General features: G+C 51.6%; 1 protein-coding gene across 8 annotated transcripts in view; it reads left to right on the top strand.

The window, feature by feature from the left end:
• The window catches only part of RUSC2 (RUN and SH3 domain containing 2), a 58,571-nt gene extending 38,130 nt beyond the window's left edge, over positions 1–20,441 (top strand). For 3 of the 8 annotated variants that reach the window (XM_039700709.1, XM_039700708.1, XM_039700710.1), the window contains 11 exons: positions 3,586–5,658; positions 7,927–8,712; positions 9,203–9,403; positions 10,607–10,750; positions 11,661–11,737; positions 13,778–13,952; positions 14,631–14,736; positions 15,769–15,815; positions 16,753–17,725; positions 18,330–18,503; positions 18,819–20,441. In XM_039700709.1, the coding sequence (XP_039556643.1) occupies positions 3,693–5,658; positions 7,927–8,712; positions 9,203–9,403; positions 10,607–10,750; positions 11,661–11,737; positions 13,778–13,952; positions 14,631–14,736; positions 15,769–15,815; positions 16,753–17,725; positions 18,330–18,503; positions 18,819–18,999 (4,830 nt within the window). In that variant the 5' untranslated portion in view covers positions 3,586–3,692 and the 3' untranslated portion in view covers positions 19,000–20,441. The remainder of the gene's footprint in view (positions 1–3,585; positions 5,659–7,926; positions 8,713–9,202; positions 9,404–10,606; positions 10,751–11,660; positions 11,738–13,777; positions 13,953–14,630; positions 14,737–15,768; positions 15,816–16,752; positions 17,726–18,329; positions 18,504–18,818) is intronic. The other 5 variants (XM_039700715.1, XM_039700713.1, XM_039700714.1 and 2 more) reach the window with 3 other exon arrangements.
• The last annotated feature ends 289 nt before the right edge of the window (positions 20,442–20,730 follow it).

The following is a 20,730-nucleotide window of genomic DNA, read 5'->3' as shown; positions in this document are numbered from 1 at the left end:
AGGTATGAACTGCCTATCCACATCTGTACATTTCCTCTTGCAGAAGGGAAGTGAGGGCTTTATGAAGAACTAATCAAAACCAGCAAAATCTGAAACTGGTCTGCTTGCTACATTTTATTCCCCAACATCAATCGCAGTGTAGCAGACCCTGCGTAGGAAGAGGAAGGATATTTCTGCAGTCTTCCAGAATAAGGAAGGCTCAAGTTTGTTATGCAGGCAGGGAGGATGTTCTGGTGTTGGGAACTGAACAGTCCCTGTGCTGGCACTGCCATTGCCAACCTCCCTGCATCCCTAAGTCCAGAGGAAGCCAGGAGAAGTTGCAAGGGAGAGAAAAGGTGCAGCTACAGTACAAAATGTCGTGCCTATCCCTAGAGAAGCCATCAGAATGTCTCCTGGCAGGAGCTGTCTGCATGTCACCTGTGATCCTGCACCTCGGAGCCTGGCTCTGGGAGCAGGTCATGTGTGCAGGCAGGATGGGCATGTGTCTGCTGCAGGGTCTCTGGTGGCCACTGAATCGCAGCCCACCAGGGAGCCTCTGCTGCTGCTGGAGCCAGAGAGCTGGGCAGAGCCTCATTTTGCAGCCAGAACACCGGAGAGACAGATGGGAAATGGCTGAGTGTCAGCTCTGACATTTTGCCGTCAAATGTCAAAGTGTGTCTGTGCAAGCCTGTCCTCCCACAGCAGCTTCTGTGCTGACGTGAATTGTGTGCTGCTCAGCGGGGCCTGTCAGCAGATGGGTGCTGGGAGCCTGCTCCAAGCAGCCATTTCCCAGAGGCAGCAGAGACCTGGTGCTTCAGCAGTGAAGTGTGCTGCCATCATGGTCTGTATCTTCAAAATTAAGCTTTTCAGGTGGTTGCATTAAGGCAGCACTTGAAATACAGCAAAGCCTGGTGGAAAGATGTGATCTGAGCGTTATAATCAGATACAAGAGCAGTAACAAAGGTGGGGTGGGCTACATGAGTAGATAGACACTGGGAGACCAGCTTTTTACCCAAAATGTTTGTGAGGTGGGAGCAGAAAGACAGGATAAGGTTCTGCCGAGTACAATAGAAATAAACTCAGATAAACTCGGGGCTCTTGCTGTGCCATCAGTGGTGCACAGGGACCAAACTGGGGCAGGAACACCCGTCCATCAAGAGTCTGTGTGTGTGTCTGTGTGTGTGTGTCTGTGTGTCTGTGCGCGCTCTCAGGGTCAGGAGCTGCTGTTGTCCACAGTGGTCCTTGAGCAATGGGATCTTAGGAATCCTTGTTGAAGAAAATCAGTCCCACAGGATCTGGCCTGAGTAGAGATCAGCCTCTGTGGCAGCAGCTGTGGGAAAGCAACCAAAGGCTTGTAAGACAGTGAAGTCACTGAAAGGGGTGTAAAGGCTGATAGAGGTTTTAGGGAGACTACAGGTGAGGGAGAATTCAGGGCTGCACAGTTAGTAGTCCAGTTGGATGTTCACCACCTGGTCCAACTGGTCCTTTCTTCCTCAGAGCCTAAACGTCTGCCCAGGAGACACAGACATGTAGGTGAGTGCCCCGGCCATGTAAGTCTCTGGTAGCATCTACCAGAAGGCCTGTCTGTTCTCTGACACTGGTATTAGCATTAATTTTTGCATTATTGGATGTTTACTGCAAACATTAGCTCTGTGTCCATCTTTGTGTTTTTGTTTCCTGCCAGCATCATCCTGTGTCTGTGAGAAGCACTGCTGTGCGTGGGAGGAAAGTATTTCTTTTGATCATTTTTACCATCTTCTAATTGCTATTCTTATACCTTGAAAGAAGTGAAGTTCCTGGTGTTTCTGTGTAGCTGTCTCATTGCTCATACTCTCGTTCTAACTTCATTTAACCCACATTTCTCACTTTCCCTCCTGTGCTCTCATGTGCCTTTGCAGGTCTGCTCCAAATCCATCATCACCCCACAGTAACAAATGCTGAGGTAAGGTAGGCAAAAGCCACTGAAGACCATTTTCTGGAGTCTGAGGTCAGTGGTGGGGGCCCTGGAGTCCAGAGCAATCCTAGGATGCAATTTTCAGGGTGTAGTGATCACTGGGAATGCCTGGATGAGTTATGGGATGTGTAATGGTGACCAAGGGTGCTTGGGCCAAGGTTTTCAGAACAAGTGGTTGATCTGTGACAGCATTAGGTCATTTTTTAATCTCTCAGACTCATCCTAGATCACTGCTGCCTTTTGTGGTTTCTCCCTCTCCTTGCTGCCTTAGCTGCCTGCTGATGCACTTGTCTGTGTTGGATTATCTGATCTGTAGAAGGGAAGGCAAGAGGAAAACCCCCTCCAGGATTGTGCTGGAGCTACTTGTAGACTGGACCTTGGGGTGAGGAGGGAGAACTGGGTTTGTCCTTTGCACCCCAATGTAAAAAACTGGTGAACATCTGCAAGAAAGATGAAGAGAGACTTTTGACACAAGCAGAGAGTGGTGGGTCAAGAGGGGAAAGCTTTAAACTGAAAGGTGGAATGTTTGGATTAGATATTAGGAAGAAATCCTTTACTGTGAAGGTGGAGAGGCACTGAATTGGATTCCTCAGAGAAATTGCCCCATCCCTGGAAGTGCTCAAGGCCAGGCTGGATAGGGCTTTGAGCAGCCTGGTCAAAGCCCAAACCATTTTGTTATTCCTCTGGCTGTGTAAGAACCTGCTATTTTGTGGACACAGGGAGACTGGGGCTCTTGGTGTCCTGCCTGTGCAGTGCCCTGCCTGTATGGCTCCTGGGACTGTGGCAGTCACACTGCTGTGAAGTGCAGCAGGTAATAAGCAGGTAAATGACACAGGTAATGTGGCAGAGAGATATGATCCCCTCCCAGACCACAGCAGGCACCAGTTGGAGCTGAGATTTCACCATCAGCCAAAGGTCAGCAAAAGTCAGTGTGCTGTATAGGACCTATTTGACCAATGCCAGTGGCTCCCCATGGTCCCACTGAGGTCATTCACTCCTTTTCACTGGGGAGATCCTTGTGTACATAAGTAGTTGCATACTTTGGCATGTCTCCCTGGCACCATTAAAAGGACTCAGGACCTCATGGATTCTCCTGGATTTTGGGGAGGAATGTCTGTTGCTGATTTTACTTTCCAGTCTGCTCCTGCTTCCCAGTCTCTTCCTGGACATTTGTGTGTGTCTGTTGCAAGACCTTGCTGTGTTTGGTTATTGAAGGAAAGTTCAATGTACCTAAAAGGAAGCAAAGATGTTCAATCCAGTGTGAGAAGACAGACAGACACTCACCAGAGTGCAGTGCTTCACTTCAGACCCTGTGTGGGTTTCCTCTGCAGTGAGATCTTTGTTTGGCCCAAATCCTGTACAGCCCTTTGGCTCTTGACTGAAATCAGTTACTCTCTTCAGATATCTTTGAGGGGGATCAGGTGAAATCAGAAGTGTTGTCCCAGGAGCCTGCATGGAGGGTGATGTGTATGTTTTACTTTGTGATTGTTTGTTTCCCAGAAGAAGGACCTCATGCTCAGGGACTTGTGCTGACAAGGAACCAGTCTATTTGATCCTTGTCAACACATGAAATCTTCAGTCAAACCAAGGATGCTTTAAATAGCCACTGCCTTTCCTGAGAGGTGACTTCCTTTGTGATTTTGTCTCTGTAGGTATCTGAATTCCCTCATGAGAAGTGTCCTCCCTGCCTCTCATGTGCAGCCCTACCTGTTCATGGGTGGTGCCAGCTTCACTGATGCCCTGAAGAGTATTTCTCACCATGGATAGTCCACCCAAACTGACTGGTGAGACGCTGATTGTCCATCACATTCCCCTGGTGCATTGCCAGGTCCCCGATAGACAGTGCTGCTCCGTGAGCAAAAGGACCAACCCCTTCTGCCAGCCAGAGCTCAGCATTACACGGACCTCTGCCCTTCCAGAGAGAGACCTCTCACAGACTGACTCCTTGGTGTACAGCAGCTTTCTCCAGACCTCTGAAACCTCAGCAGAGGCCTCAGATCACAAAGAAAGAAAAGCAAGGGATCTGATCGTCCCTAGTGTCAGTAAGCGACACAACCCTTTCCTGCTCAGTGAGGGTGAAGACCTCAGTATTTTTGGGGATGACTTGGGTCAAAAATCTTTCCACCTTCACAACTCACTTGTTGATGGCAAGCCTCCCTTCAATCTGCAGGATCTGGCCTTGCCCCCTTTCCACCTCCACGACTCCAACCACATTGTGAAATCCTGGAACATGGCCAGCCGGTCTGGTGTGGTGGACGGGCAAGAGGACAAACTCAGCAGTGACGACATCCAGAAGAGGAACAATGCCAACAGGTGCCATCAGGCCTCGGAACGCATGGAGCTGGATGAATGCAGCTGCCATCGTGGCAGCTCCTCCAACTTCTCCTTCGACAGTGGTGACCAGGAGTGGAACCAGAACATGGGTGAACCACTGAGGAACCAGGATACCCTGCACAGGACATGCAGTTGTTCCAGCTCAGAGATCCAGCACTGTCGCTGCTACAGTTCATCAAGTCAGTCTGAAGTGATTGACCAACAGATGGGCTACATCAGTGACTCTTCTTGCAACAGTTCTGATGGCGTCCTGGTGAACTTCAGTGCTCTGTACAACAAAATGAATGGTCAGCCTCAATCCAACCTGAATTCAGCTAACCTGTCCTGTGACTCTTCCTTCTGCAGCCACTCAGACACAGGAGCTTTTTACCTGGATTTACACTCATCACCCACGGAATCCAAGATGTCTTGTGAGTCGCATAACCCAGAAAGTTCGGGGAAGGTGTGTGGGTGTCAGCACTCCTCCTCACCTGTCCTTGATGCTAACTGCAACTCCTACCACCTCCACTGTGAGCCTTGCACATCAGAGAGCTCAGACCTCACTGCCTGCTTCCAGAGCCAAGCACGGCTTGTTGTGGCTACTCAGAATTACTATAAGCTAGTCACATGTGACTTGTCTTCCCAGTCATCCCCCAGCCCTGCGGGATCTTCCATAACTAGCTGCTCAGAAGACCAGACCAAGGGTAGCCCAGCTCAGCCCACAGAATACTATCTGTTCAGAAGGCCCGACCTGAGACAAGAAGGCAATGTAGAGTGCAGTGAAGAGGAGCCAAAGGGAGAATCCAGCCAGAACACGATTGAGGGTCAGGTCTATGTCAACGTGTCACCGCCGAACCTCAACACAAGCCGGCAGCGCTCCAGGAGCTACGACCAGAACCTGGACAGGAGTCCTGGCAGCAGGCTGGGCTCCTTGGAGCGCATGGTGAGCTGTCCAGTCAAGCTGAGTGAAAGTCCAGCCATACCCATTCAGAGCTCTCCCCCCAAGAGGGTGACATCGTTCGCTGAACTGGCTAAAGGACGGAAAAAGAACGGCACCTCCCCACCACACCGCTCCAGTGGTGATTCTTCCCTGGAGTTCTCTCCTATCCCTGAGACTCAGCGGGATTGCCCAACCTTCCTTGAAGAAAGAGCTCGGCGCAGCCAGAGTCTTCCACCCATGCCCTTCATCCATGGCCTGAACCGGAGCTGCGAGGGCTTCTGTTTGAATCATGCTTTTGGGGACAGCCAGGCTTTGTGCTCCACCAAAGACTCCGTCTCCAGTGAGAAGGTCCCCAGTGGGCATGGGGCAGGTGAGCAAGCCTCTCTCTCCCTGCTGACGGAGGCAGATGCCAGCTTCTCGGGTGGCTCTGCCAGTGGCCACGGACAAAAAGATGTTAGAGCCCGAGCAGACGGTAAGGAGACAAACAAGGGAGAAGTAAAAAGGAAGGCAGCTCATTGGGATATGAGGGGAGCAGCAGGGAAACCTGCATGGTGATAAGAGACTGATGTCAGGGCAGTTTGGTTCCTGGTCTGCCAGTCTCTGGGACAAAGCCTTGCTGTGCTTTGTCACAGAAGCCTTTCAGTTTCAGGGCAAGTGTCTTGTCCATGCATTTGTAAAGTCTCCTGAGGTTTTGTTCATACCTCTCATGTGGTGTTAGCAAGGACACGGCATTAATACTGAGAGAGTCTGTGCAACTTGAAGGGCTGTATCCCTTCCAGGGAATTTACTGCGCTTGTCCATGAGAATCACTTGCCCTTAGCTCTTAAGACAGAGATGTTAAAATGCTCAGCAGAGTCATAGTCACAGCCTTTCTTTTTTGGAGTTATGTGGGGCAGAGGTGGAAGGGGAAGAGGCATAGCCAGCAGTCTCCTTTCCATGCAGGTCCTGGAAGCTCACACAGTTTTTGCTAGGCCTTAACAGTGTGAGTACCACAGAGTCTAATCTGTGTGTTTCTGCTGGAATATCCTGGTCATGCCCCCCCCCACAGTGCTGTGGATTGCAGCAAGGGTTCCCAGGGAGAGCCACTGTCACAGTTACCTCTGTGGAGAAGCCTGTAATTTGTGAGTTGTATTCCACCTTGATATTGCTGTCACTTGCTCTCATGAGGAAGCTGTGTGACATTCCCTTTGGAAGTATGGCCATTTCTCCAGCACTGTGGGAGACCTCTGCCTCTGCCTTAGGCAGATGTTATACCTGCTTCACAGGTAAAAGCCTTTCTAAAATGCTTCTAACCAGACCACTGCTGTAAATAGCCCCTACTATGTAAAAAAAAAACTATTGTGCCTTAACAGACTGTCTCCACTTAATATTCTGAAAATTTCTGGCAGGAGGTAAGAACATGTGGTTCATTGCCATGGCAGGGGCGGAAGAGATTTTGGCCTTTGGAGCAAAAGGTTTTTAGTTATTGTCCAGTTTGTTTATTGAGCCTTGAATGTGTGCTTGGTGGGGGATGGCAGTGAGGACAGGTCTCTGCTGGGAGAGGGCAGCATGGCAACAGCCCTCTTAGCTTCAGAGGGAGGGCTTGGAAGGAGCAGGCCCTGCTCAGGGAGGAGGGGGCAGACAGGAGCTTTCAGGGTAATATATCCCAGCAGTTGCTGCCCACCATGCCAATGGGGTCCCTCCTTCTGCACTGTGACAGCAAGACAGGCATCAGGGCTGTGCAGGAAGCTCCTGCCTGTAGCTGGAGATGGAGGTATATATGCTGTGCTCCAGCCCAGAGCAGCGTACAAGCCTAGAGGTTCTGAGAGGGGCTAGAGGCAGAGCAAGCCCTGCTAAAAGCTGGCAACAGGAAGAAAGGTCTGGAATACCCCACAAGCAGTGGGTACACCAGGGCTGATCAGGGATCTCAGTCAGCCCCACATACACATCCAGTGCTGTGTGTGTTTTGCACTGAATGCATAGTGTGTCACACTTCAGATGTGTCCCTCAGGATATTTGTGACTCCATCAGGAGCTGGAGGCATGTAGATCAGCCCACCACACTCCCTCAGGACATTCTAGCATGTCATTTGCTGGAGCAGACTGGCACTTTCCAGGGTTGGAGGTGGAATGTTGAGAATGTCCTGTTTAGGTCTAGAAGAGGCATGAAGGATGAAGGAAGCTCTGTGTTCCAAAGTGGGGGCAGTTACAGGCAAAAGAAGAGGGAGGGAGAAAGGGAAGCAGGCAGCCTTTGCAACAGCACCAGTATATTGTGTGCAGGATTCAGAGCTGCAGTGCTATTGCATGTAGTGCTTGTGCTGGGTTGTGCAAGTGCATGTGGGAGAGGACAGTCCTTTGGGATGAGAAAGCTGACTCTACTACAAAGTCTTGGGCCTTGGCTTTGTGGTACTGCTTGGGTAGAAGCATCTCAAGGGCAGGCACCTGATCCCATGGCTTTTTGCTGTCCAGGGGGCAAGAGATTGGGAAAGGATGTGAAGCTGGTCGCCCTACCAGGACAGACAAGGTCCTGGTGCAGTGCTGTGCTCTTCCAAACATCTGGAACTCTGCACTTGGGGCCACCTATCTTTTACCTTGCCAGCTCTTGATGTGTGTAACCAGTTCAGACTTGAACCACTCTGTAACTGGTCTCTAGCTTATCCTCTTCCTCCTACATCAGAGCACATTCCCTTCTGCCTGTATTCTGCTTGGTGATTGTTGTTCTGCCCATTCCTCACACTTTTTTCCCCTTTCTCTCCCTGAAGGTGGTGGCTCAGACAGCAAGCCTGTGGTACGCTACAGCAAGGACCAGCGTCCCACAACTCTGCCCATCCAGCCCTTTGTTTTTCAGCACCATTTCAGCAAGCCACCCAAGGCGCGTGCCCTGCACAGCCATTTCGCCTCCAGCCTTTCCCAGCTCTACAGCTTGTCCAGCAGCCGGCCTGCCAGCCAGCAGATCTCCAGTTCCCAGTCCTCAGCCTTGGCCACCTCGGCAGAGCAGGCGGCGGTGGCGGGGAGCCAAGCCCACGGCACGCTCGTGACCCAGCGCTCGGCAGACGGAGCTGCCTCGCGCGCTGATGGGGGCATCAAGAAGCCTGGCCCCGAAACAACCCGTCCGTCCCCGCTGGGCAGTTACTCCCCCGTGCGATGCAACGTGCCTTTCTTCCAAAGCGTGGACTCCTCTTCCTCGCCCACCTCCGAGAGAGCTGAAGACAGCCAGCCCCCCAGAAGCAGGTCCTGCCCCATCTCTGCTAACCTGCTTTCCATGAGGTCATCTCCTGCTGTCAGTGCCATGCAGCCCTCCAAAGCCACCAAAGCTGACACCCTGAGGCAAAAGGAGAACCCCAAGCTGATTCCCAAGAAGGAGGCCCCACTTGAGCCAAGCCCACCACTCTCCGAATACCGACTCCACAGTGGGTCCCTCCCGCCCCTCACGGTGGGTGGCATGTCCATGAGCAGAGTAGGAGGCCATGCAGATTCACACTGGAGAAGTGGCAGTGAGACCAGCAGCTCTGGTCCCCTGAGCAGCATGGGAATACGGCCTGTCAATGGTAGGTACCCATCCTGCAGAACCTGCTAGTCTGGAGCATCTGCAGCTCCCTGTAGCTATGTCTGCTCCCTATAGTGCCACCATTTCCTATAGCCATAGACCACGGTAAAATTGCATCTGGATGCTGCAGGAAGACCTGCAATAAGAGCATGTCCCTCCCACCCAACTCCTACACTGTGTCTCCAGAGAGGGCAGTGTGGACTGCTGGTCTTACAGCACCCCGTGCCAGGTGCTTGCACCCCAAACCTGCTGCCTCTGTGCCTGCAGCCACCAAGGCATGCAGGCCCCTGTCCTGCTTTGCCAGGCAGTGGCATCCACCTGTCTCATGTGCGTGTGCTAGTGTCCTGAAATGCTGCTGGACCTCTGAGTAATGTGCTGTCTCTCTTTCTCTGTCCTCCATCTTTCTCTTACTCTCCCTTCCTGCTTCCCTTCCGCATCCTCCCATGTGCTCTCGTCATCCTGTCTGGTGCTCACTGCCCGTGGCATCCCAGCGAACCACCTCTCCCCCCAAGCGCTGAAGTGGCGGGAGTACAGGCGGAGGAACCCCCTGGGTCTGGACCGCGTTTCAGGGCTGCCCAGTTTAGCGGGCAGCCTGGACAGGAGGCAGCAAGAGCCTCGGCTGAACCGGGGCAACCCCGTCTTTGAGCTCCCTGGCGCTCTCAGCACCAGCCATTTCCACTGCAAGCTGAACGGTGCGCACCGCCTTTCTGCTGGGGGGTCTTGGGAGGTGACCTTGGGGATTCAGGCTCAGTTTCATTGAGGCTCAGGTTAAACTTGGATTCATCACTGCTCAGAGCAGGAGGGATGGTACATCTCTTCACAGCTGGGCTGAAGGGTTCAAGAGGAAGGTGAAAATTGCTTCAGTGGTTCAAATATTTGTGGAGCCTTCCTTTTCCATGAGGAGGTGAAAATTGCTTCAGTGGTTCAAATATATCTCCATGAGTTGAGAGCAGTCAGGTCCAGCTCTGAGCTGGGTTGAAGGGCAAAGTGAATGGCACAAGAGCCCGCTTAGATGTCAGTAAGTGCTCCTGGGCTGTGGTTAGCTTGTAGCTTGTCTCACACAGGAGTAGGGGCCCCTGGAGATCTCAGGTCTGTGCCCCATGGTGCCTGACCGTCTGCCCTAGCCCTGACAATGTGCTGGGTGCTGAGCTGTAGATTTCATGAGGCAGCTGACAACACTAAAGACTCTCACAGGACTCTGTCTTCTCCAGGCTTTGCCCTTGAGGTCTTCCCTGTCCTCTAAAACCTGTGAAGAAAGGGCTGACAGGGGAAGGCTGCTTTTGACTGAACCTCTGACACTCCTGTGAGCAGAACAGTGTCTGTGGGAGGAAGAGCGTTCTGCAGGCTAGCCTCAAACCATGGAGGGAATTCCTCAAAGCCTTATATCTCACTCCCCCAACCAAAACATTTTCTCTATCTTTTTTCAAGCGAAAATGCATAGCACAGAGTCTAACAGATGGAAGTCAAGCACATAGGAGAGCTCCTGTGTATGTCACCCCTTGAAAACAGAGGCCATCCCAGAGAACAGGCAGCAAACATGCAGGCTGTTGTCTGTGGATGCCTGTGCTCAACAAGTAATGATTTCTCTGTGCTGACTTCTGACTTCTGCTTGCAGCAGCATGGGGAGTCAGGTGCAGCAAGGTTTCCCTTAGCCCTAGCCCGTGAGAATGAACCTCCCACAGCATCTTCCAGAGCCTGTGGGCCCCCAGTCAAGCTGGAGGTGGATTTTGGGTAGGCCATGGGGATCAATTGTGCAGGCACACATTGCAAACCACTGCTGGGGTAGCACCAAGCCTGTAGCTTCACTATTCCAGCAGAGGACAGGTGGCATGAAAACTGCTGCTTCGGTGTGCAGGACTGGGGCTGATCCTTGTCCCTCTGTCTTATCCCTGCAGGACAGTCTATGAGGCAACTCCAGCTTACCTACAATGACTTTTTCCCTGACTACTTCTCGCTAGCAGAGAAACCTCCTGCTGAGTTCTGCCTCTCCCCAGATGGCAACACAGAGTCCATCTCCATCGACTTGCTGCAGAAGAAGGGTGAGTCCGTACATCTCTGGTGGACCATGTAATGTGCCATGAAGTGTGTTTGAACTGCTTGTCCCAGGAAATATGATTAGAAAGGATCTTAGGTGCACAGGAATGGGCAGAGAGGGCAGACAGGCACAGGAATGTGACTCTAAGCCAGGGCATGCTGCCACCCCAGGCTCTGTGTACAAAGGTAGACCTATGAGTATTTGGGTGATGTTGTGGATTTGCTAACCTGAGATTTTGTAATTTAGGTGAAAAGTCTGTTCAGTCCTACACAAGTAGTATAAAATTGTATCAACTATATAAAAAGGTGGGAGAAAAGACTCCAGAGCAGGACGAGATATGGCTGTGGTGGGATCCATGCTAGAGGCAGGGCTGGCAGGACTTGACAGCTGATTTGTTATCATTTCAGAGGCAAGGGATGTCAAGAAGGGTTCCCATGCCTTTGTCAGCTATGTGCTCATGATTACCAGGTGGCAGCTTTCCCTTCTGTTTCAGCTCTGTTCTCACATTATCCTGGTGCAGGTGACACATTATACACCACTGGCTTGTTGCTGAAAGTCATGACAGAACCTGCCAAATGCAAGGCTTCTGCCCTGCCACCCTGTGGCATCAAGGCAGCAGAAGACATTGCCTCAGATCCCATGTCTGCTGTCTCAGGGCAGGGGGTGTGGAGGTGCTTCCCTGTCCCTTGGGAATATTGACAGGTTGTCCTGCTGGCAGTCTGATAGGTGAGTGCTGGAGCCAGCAGGAAGAGTTTTGGTGAGGATTTAGGAGAGTCTCTGCATGTTTTTTGGTAGAGAGGGCTTGTGTGTAGACATGGGGTTGCAGTGCCCCTGTCTGATTACTTCCAGCAGTGTTTTGTCAGAATCTTCCAGCAGCCCCTCAGGCAGCTCTTTGACCTGTTGTTTTCCACTAGGTCTTGTGAAGGCTATCAACACTGCTGTTGACCTGATTGTGGCTCACTTTGGAACCAGCAGGGATCCAGGGGTGAAGGTATGTCTTGCATCCAACTCCATTCTGGGTAGCATAGAGAGTACAGAGCAAGATTGCCTCTCCATTCTCTAACAGTCTAAAACTACAGGTTATCTAATGAAGGCAGGAGTACCAAGAACAAATCAAACAAAGGTGATAGCACACTGTGCAGCAGATAGTAAATCTATGACAATTCCTGCTGCATGATGCAGTAAGTACATGTATTTAAAGGAAGATCAGAAAAACCCAGGTAAATTATATTTATTAAACATATAATGTCCAGCTTAGACTCTGAGTTGGAAGTAGTTGTAGGCTGTGAAAGTATAAGGGCAAGTATTATGTATGTTTGTTCTGGTTTAACTCTTTATGTACTTACTATGGCTTTTTATAAGAAGAAACAGCAGATCAGCTGCCCTTCTGGTCTGATGCAGCACCCCAGCTCTTTTTTCTCATAGAATGGAGAGATGTGTCTCCCTCCTTCACATGTCATATGACTCTGGTCTGGCACTAGTACCAGGGTACAGTGCAGTGTCCCCTAGAGATCCCTCAGCATCTCACATTTTAATATGAGATATTGCATCATTTTAATAATGATAAAAAAGTGCATCAGACTTCACCCATCTGGGGGAGTTGGTTACACCCATGGTAGCCCTTACCATGAATACATTAGAGTATTTAGAGTACATCTAAGGGGCTGGTGGTTTTAGGCCCATGCTCCCCTCATTTCCCATTTCTGGAATAACACAGAAGTGCATCTAGGTTGCCCTCGAGCTGGCTGTCTTTGGCCTGTGCTCCCTCATCCCCCATTTCTAGAATAACACACAGAAGCAGAACAATTTTGCTTGTGTTTGTACCAGGCATTGTTTGCAGTCCTGTGACACCCAGCATGTTTGTGGTGCCTTCTCTCAGTGCTGAATACTTGGCTTTAGTCAGGCGACTCTGGGCAGCAATGTGACACTATTTGGACACGACAACTCCCCTGGCATGCCATTCCCAAGGAGAAACCTGACTGGGACAGATTCCAAAACCATTCAATCTTATCTCAGAGCCCAGTGTAATTTTGTCCTAATTACGGCTGTTGTTGATGCAGAGATTGCTGAGCAACATAACTGGAGCCATTGAGATTCCCATGGCTTTTTAGGGCTTCACTGTGAATTTCCAATACTTGCAGTGTAGGTTTGGGAAATAATTGCAACATTCCCCCATTACTTTGCTTACCAGGCAATGCTGTGGTTTTAACCTCGGGTTTCTTTATATATCAGTGTGCCAGGGGCTGAGTATTCACCTGTCAAAAGGCAGCATCCATCCCTGCTGCTGCCGTGCTCAGTGGATCTGACGGGATTATTCCTGAGCCAAGTTCAGTTTCAGTTCAGGGCTTTTGTGAACCTGTGCCAACTGGTCAGTATAATTGCAGCTCAGCTGGTGAAATCTGTGCCCTGAGCACCATTGCCTGACCATTTGGATATACCCCTTGGCAGCTCAAAAACTGTAAGCAGCAGAATGTGTCCCTGCTCTGCTGATGCTGGGCTCTTACATGCTTCCTTTTCACCTCAGTCTGAGCTCTGGCCATCCATTTTGCCCTTATTTGTTCATTTATAGTAATCTCTAGGAGGTAGAGCTTGACATGTCACTGAGTTAAGTGTTCCAAAACCCCTCAGTGTTGGTAGTTCTTTGTGGGTTGGTGCTTCCTGCTCCAGAATTAGCTACAAGAAAATCTACAGCAGCAGGAATATCCCCAGCTCTTTTCTTCCTCCAGCAGGAGAGCCTTGTTATCCCTCTCAGGAGAGCCAGGCTTACTTTCTAATTGGGATATCCTCTTCCCAGTCTAGGATATTTTTTTTTCAAATTACTGCCTCTTCCCAGCCTGGGGAGGAGCTTGCAGAGAGCAATCCAGAAGTGGTGTATGAAGCATCAGGAGTGAAAGCAAAGATCCAGCATGTTCAAGGAACCGCTGAGCCTGGAAGTTGCTTGCTGGGTGTCTGTAGTGGGGCTGAACTGTTTCCATCCATCTGTACCTTGAAAACACTTAGCAACACTCTCCCTGTTCCTGTTGTCCACTAGGCCAAACTAGGGAACAGCTCTGTGAGCCCCAATGTGGGGCATCTCATCCTGAAATACCTGTGTCCAGCTGTCCGGGACATTCTGAGTGATGGGCTCAAGGCTTACGTCCTGGACATGATCATCGGCCAGAGGAGGAACATCCCCTGGAGCGTGGTGGAGGCATCCACCCAGCTAGGTATGGGTGTTGTGCAGCAGTGCCTGTGGTAGTTGTGGTTGGGAAGTGCTGGGCAAGGTTGGCTCTAAGGATGGCAGTGCAAAACACCCATTTTCCTGCACGGAACAGGGTGCACATGTACCATCTCTTGCAAGAAGGGTGACACACTGCACTATTCTTCCCAAGTATTCATTGTAATTTCCCCTGAAATTTGCAAATTCTCCCATAACAGGCCAAACCAATAAAAAAGGGAGAAAAAAACCCAACAAAATTATTTCCACATTGGTTTCTGCATCATACTGGGGAGCCTCATTGCCTGACTCTGGCAAATCTTCAGCTCTGCAGTTATCTCTCTGATGGCAGACACCCCAAATTATAAGCACACACCACAATATTCTCTTTTCACACTGATTTTGAGCCAGTGGCTGTGATTGTCACTGAAGTGTGGGAAGCAGGTCCTTGTGGTAATGAAACACTCCTGGAGTTTTGGAGTGATGGTCTGGGATGGATCACAGCCCATCTCCCTTGTGTAGTCTAAGTGTTGGTGTGGAGTGAGCTCACACTGGTGTGGTGGAGGGGCAGTGCACACACAGACATGGACACCCACACAATCTCTGTCTTGCCTTGATGCCTCATCCTGTGGTGCAGTTTTGGCTTTGGTCACCACAGCTACTCTCAACAATTTGTTTTTCTCCACAGGGCCCTCTACAAAATTGCTTCACAGCCTCTACAGCAAGATCAGCCAGTACACAGAGCTCACCAACCACACCATGCGGTTCAACGCATTCATCTTCGGCCTTCTCAAGTAAGCAGGAACCCTGGGGTGGCTGCACGTCCCTGCCCAGGGCTGGCAGCAGCTGCTGGTCCTTGACTGCAGGCACAGCTGACCATGAAAAAAACTTAAGAATCTAGGAAGCCACTTCCCAGAAGCAGGCTAGGGAAGGAAGAAGCTGTAAGCCTCAGAGAACTCCTTGCAGGAGTGAGAATGAGTGGCTGTAGCCAACTGAAGAACAGGGTCAGACTGTTTTAGCCCCAAAACATTAGGTGAGAAAACTCTGTCTGTCCAATTTCATACGAGGTTAGACATAATATATGCATGAATTACTCTTGGAAACTCCTCTTTAAACCATTGTTTCCTGGAGCTGTATCCTAAGGCATGAGGCTCTGAAGGAGAAATTGCCCTGGTCCAGGACTCCAGACTGGCCCTTCTAGTTTGCATAAGGAATTTGCACACTCTGCAATGTTTAACAGAGGAAGGCAACAATATGTTTCTGTGGGTGAAGCAATAAGGACTGCTAGGATAGTGTTTCCCTGATCCTCTCTGGTGGTCAGCAAGAGCTCTGGCAGTGGCAACAGAGTTCCCAAGATTTCCAGATATTGTAGAACTCCTCCAAGCAGGAACAAGCTCTGCCCTGCTCTCCGCCCACAGGGCGACCCCATTCTCCCCCACTGGCATATTTTGGGCTGAGCCACCAGCAGTGGTCTTAGGTCTTAGTTTTGTAGATCATTTGTCTCATTCACAGCAGCCTCTTCTCAGCAGAACAAAGCTCTGTCAAGGACATACGAGCCAAACAGTGAGGAATCTTGCTGCAAACATGGTTGTTCATGGTTCCAGTTGCACGTGTAAAGCCATGTAGATGTTCAGTGACAGGCTGGATGTCTGTGATCAGGGCATGCTGGCGGGACCAAGCCATTGTCCTTTCCCTGAGGTTCACAATCTCATGCTTTGTGAACGCCCTTTTCCAGCCACACTTCTTGTGGCAGAACAGTGAGGATGAATGGGGTTAACAGATTTTCCCTGTTTCTTTCTTACCCTGCCAATTTTCCATTCCTGCAGTATCCGGTCCTTGGAGTTCTGGTTCAACCACCTTTACAACCATGAAGGTAAGAGCCTGAAGGCTGTGGGCTGCAGTGGGAGCCAAACTCTGCACACAAATACAGCTTGGGGTGGAAATATGTTTCTCTTGTTGCTCTCTCAGCTTGGGCTTCTCTTCTCTGCCCTGAGGTGAAAGACTAATCAATTACACAGTCTCAATGTAGCAGGGAGATCCCAGGTGGAAGTCCAAGCATCATGCAGCTCCTTCCACCTGAACCTGGACTTCCATTCTCCTTCCCACCTGCAACTAGTACCCAAGGCTTTTAGTGCAGATCCCTCAAACTATCTGCAGGAGATCAGATCTATGCCTCCCCAAATTTCTATATTCCCTGCCCACTGCCTGAGAGTTTTGTATGTCTGGAGATGTGCACACTTACCTGAAACTTTTGAGGCATGGAGAATAGGAAGAAATGGAAAGGAAAACCTGACATACAAAAAGCAGATTTTACTGGATGTATCTGTTTTATAGCAGAATAGAATAGAAATAGAAATAGAAAACAGGAATAGAATAGAATAGAATAGAATAGAATAGAATAGAATAGAATAGAATAGAATAGAATAGAATAGAATAGGGTCTGTGCTTATCCTGGCTTTCTGAAGCAGAAGACGGCCATCTATTAGACCATCATTAAGACCTGGAAGTGTGAACAAAAGCTGCGGCTGTCAGGTTATTCCCATCTTTCTTCCATGGCATTTGGTGGCAGAGGTCATCTGGGCTGATAGTCTGCCAGGCAAGTCCTGGCTGCAGGTACAACTGGAAAGCTCTGTCTCGGCCAGTGTGCTGAGACATCACAGAGCATCTGGTGCTCCCTGACCCAGGCCTGAGCCTCTCACTGTGACCAAAAACTCATATCCATCTCCTTTCATCATAGCTTCAGCAGCTTCATGGTGGCTTGGCAATGGTGGCAAGAGTATCTCCTCTAATTAATGTATTTTTTCCTACAGACATCATCCTGGCACACTACCAACCAGTGGGCTTCTTGTGCCTGTCTCACAGTGTGTGCCAACCTCTTTTTGAGGAGCTCCTGCTCCTCCTCCAGCCTCTCTCCCTGCTGCCCTTCAACCTAGACCTCCTCTTTGAGCACCACCTGATGCAGATGGGCAAAGAGCAGCAGCAGCAAAAGGAGTTGCTGCGTGTGAAGCAGGACCTGCTGCTTTCCGTGCACTCCACCCTGCAGCTGATGCGGACCCGGGGCAGCAGTGAGGATCCTGATGGCTGCAGCACCACCCCTGAAACATGCCAGGGGGGTGCCAGAGATGGTGACATCTCACCAGGGCACAGCCCACAGCAAGATGTGAGTGAAAAGAGGGTCAAGGGAGTGGGAGCCTCCTGCGGAGAAGGTGACAAGGAGGAAGAGCAGAGCAAGATGCGAGAGAGCACGTGGGAGGGGAAGAAGGACAAGCAGGCAGGCTGGTGGTACCAGCTCATGCAGACCTCTCAGATTTACATTGAGAGCTCAGCCGAAGGCTCAAAGTTCATCCGCTCTGAGAAGAAGAAAGCGGCTTTGAATCCTGGACCCAGGTCAGTGGAGACCCACAAGGCACCACCTCCCCGAGAAGGAGTGGTGGAGGGTGCAGAGGCTTGTCCCATTGCTGAGGGTACCTTGGAGGAGAAGCCCAAGGCAGCCAGCAAGCCAAGTCCTGAAGCTGTGGAAGAGCCCTTGGAAAAGCCCCAGCAGGTAGTGGTCGGCGAAGAGGTGAAGGAACGGAGCTGGCCCTTCTGGATGGGCAGCCCCCCAGACTCTGTGCTTACAGAGCTAAAGCGCAGCAAGGAGAAGGAGGCTCAGCAAAGAGTGGGAGCAGCAGCAGCCCCCCAGGAGGACAGCAGCACCAGTGCATCAGAGGGCAGCCAGCCCATCAAGTGGGGACACTTGTTTGGGTCCAGGAAGGTACAAAAAGAGCCCAGACAACCAAACAGGTAAGGGCTGTGGTGGTTTGGGGCTAAGAAGGGCTGGTTAACCTGGAGTATGGCAGTACAGGTGGAAGTCATGCCATGAGCTGACCTCTGGGCTACACCATGGTGGTACATCAAGGGTCTGTAATCCTGCTCAGTCCTGCCAGCCTGCCTTAATTCCTCTCATATCCTTGCTCAATCAATTTCACAGGCTTTCCTCTCTGCTTGAGCTCTGTAACTGCCTTGGCATTTAAACCCTGCTACATGGCTCCATTATCACCCCATCCCTCCCAAAACCACATGTTGAGAACAGAACATAGAGCCATTCCCTGTTGCTTACAACGGGTGTGGGGGAAGGGTGAAGTGGCCTCCAGTAGCTGAGACCCCTGTGCATTGCCTCTCCCTCTATACACCCTTACTGCTCCTGAAAAATGACCACTGGAAATGTCCTTCCCAATCCAGGCTGTGGTTTTAATCTGAGCCCTCCTTGCCTGGAGACCTGAGGCACTAACAGTGCACTTAGTGCACAAAGCCAAACCTCTAAAGCATGACCTTGCCATGACAGCACCTGCTCTGTTTCCCCGGCTGCGCTTTCCTGCCACTGACTGCTTCTGTCTGCTCCTTCCAGGTTGCCCTCCGGCTGGCTGAGCTTGGACAAGTCTGTCTTCCAGCTGGTTGCCCAGACAGTTGGGGCTAGCATGTGGCGTGAAGCAGCCCCAGAGCCAGACGCTCCCCATCCAGAACCACCCGAGGCACCTGCTGTGGCACGACCAGTCCGGGAGATGTCTCCTCACCCTACCTGGTGAGTGACACCAAGTGGACAGTCCTGCAGGTGCAGGAATGTGTTAGGTTGAAGGTGGCATGGCTCTGCCTGTTGCAGTTTGCCTGGCCCCCTTTATACTCATGGACCACAGAAGGATTTGGGGCACTGATGCAGCTTGTGCATCGATCCACCGCAACTCTGCAATTTGCACATGATGGGGAGCTGGGAGGGCAGCTGGGAGCCTGGCTGGGGAGGGAAGCTGGGGCTGTTTTCCTCTCCCCCTGGGCCTGTGGGGGTCCCTGGGTGGGGTGGGTGTCCTGAGGTGAGCTAACCCTACTTTCCTTCTGCCTGCAGTGAGGTGAAAGCTCTTTGCCATCACATTGCCACCGAGGCAGGACAACTGAGCTTCAACAAAGGGGATATTCTGCAGGTCATCTCCAAGGTGGATGGTGACTGGCTGCAGTGCAGCCTTGGCTCCGAGAAGGGACTGGTGCCCATCATGTACGTCACCCACCCTGAGGACGAGGACTATTGACACGTTTAGGAGGCCAAGCACAGTTCCCTGGGCTGCTGAGGCTCCTCTGGGGTAGCCTACCCTGCCAGAGGAACAAACACAGCTTCTTGCTAGTTTCTTACCTTTCCTGCCATTACAGAATACAGTAACCGTAGGTGGTTCCTTCTTGCTCCTCCTTGTGCAGCTGCCAAAGGCCAACTTAGCCCCCCCCGGGGTCTTGTGCGAGCTGCACCTCGTATTGCCAGGCATCGCCATGCATGCAGCCACACCAGGGACCGCCTGACCCCCCCCTCCGCCCCACACTGTCTGCAGCACCCACAGGCTATGGACTTGTACATTACAGGAGCCCAGGCAGTCCCTGCCGGGGCAGCGCTGCCCCGCTGCGCAGCTGTTGGATGCTGGAGGGTACAGGGTGCTGGCCGTCCCCTGCCTGGGGGTGGCAGTGCAGTCTGCAGCCTCCATTATCCCCGGCATCCTCAGCTGAAGAGGTGGGAGCACCCTGCGCTGGCAGGGTCCCTGCGAGGCTGGGCTGATGGGTTGTGTTTATTGGGGCACTGCAAGGTAGGCTCCCTCACACTGGAGCATCCCTGTCCTAGTGTGCTGTAGTGGCTCCTGGTGGGTTGTACCAGGACAAGTGTCCTGTCACACTGCAGGGCTGGGGCTGTGTGTGGCCACAGCCAGGGGAGGGGGACGGGGTATGTGTGTGAGTGTGGAGCAAAGGGGTGTGAGGGGTTGTGAGGAAGGCACGGGGTTGTTCAGTGTTATGTAGGTCCAGGATGGGTAGTGCCACCCTGTGCAGAGATGGGTGCTTTGGGGGGAGGCCGTGTGTCCTCCACACTGAGCCGGGAACCGGTGCCTGGGAAGCCCTGGGATGCTCAGTGGAGGGCGCTGGAGGGGAGGGAATGAGGGCAGGGTCCCTGTCTGGGCTAGGGATTTGGGGGCAGTGCTCTCAGCAAGTAGATTGGGGGTGCTCCTCGAGGGAGCTGGGGAGCCTGGGGAGGAAGGGAGGGGTGGTGCTCCCTTTGGCACAGGGTTTCTGGTCTTGCTGAGCAGTGCCGTGGGGTGGGGGGGATAAGTGTTGTGCACAAACACAAGGGGATACTGGAGGTCCTGGGGTCCTTGGTAGAGGCAATGCCAGTCAACCCCTTCCTTGCCATGTTCATGCCGCCTGCTGTAGTGGGGATCTTCACCTGCCTGTCAGGTGGGGAACAGTGTTAATGAAAGGCCATGCCAGTATTTGGTGCCATGGCCGGCTTGACGCTGTTCACAGCATCGTGCCTGGGCTGGCTTCACCATGGCAAGGGGCCCTGGTCTTGCTAGGTTACCTCCTGCTTGTACATCGCTTAGCGGATGTTGCACCATATTTAATTTGTATCTCCCTGTTAGAATGAGGTGTCTCGCCTTTATTTATTTCTTTATTTATGATGCATATTAATAAAAAAGGTGCTGATTGAGCTCCCTGCTACGCAGACTTATTATTATTTCAGCACATCCTTGTGAAGGGGCTGTGGGTTACCTCTGCTGGGACACTGCACTGCAGGCTTCCTCCTGCATTCACCACAGCCTACACCAGACCTTCAGGGGGACACAGGTTGCTCCCAGCAGTCAGACCTGTCAGTTCAGGCCTGAGGGGTGGGGGGAGTGGGCACTACATGATGATGTCTTGGGGAGGCAGCACTGTTTGGGGTTCCTTTTGCATTGCTTTCAGCCACCCAAGCAGGTTTCAGACAGGAGATCACACCATCTCAGCCT

This window comes from Passer montanus, unplaced genomic scaffold, assembly GCF_014805655.1.
Source record: "Passer montanus isolate IOZ18808 unplaced genomic scaffold, ASM1480565v1 scaffold143, whole genome shotgun sequence".
NCBI classification, from domain to species: Eukaryota; Metazoa; Chordata; class Aves; order Passeriformes; family Passeridae; genus Passer; species Passer montanus.
The sequence above is the reverse complement of the archived record's forward strand: the minus strand, read 5'-3'. Positions and strand labels throughout refer to the sequence as shown.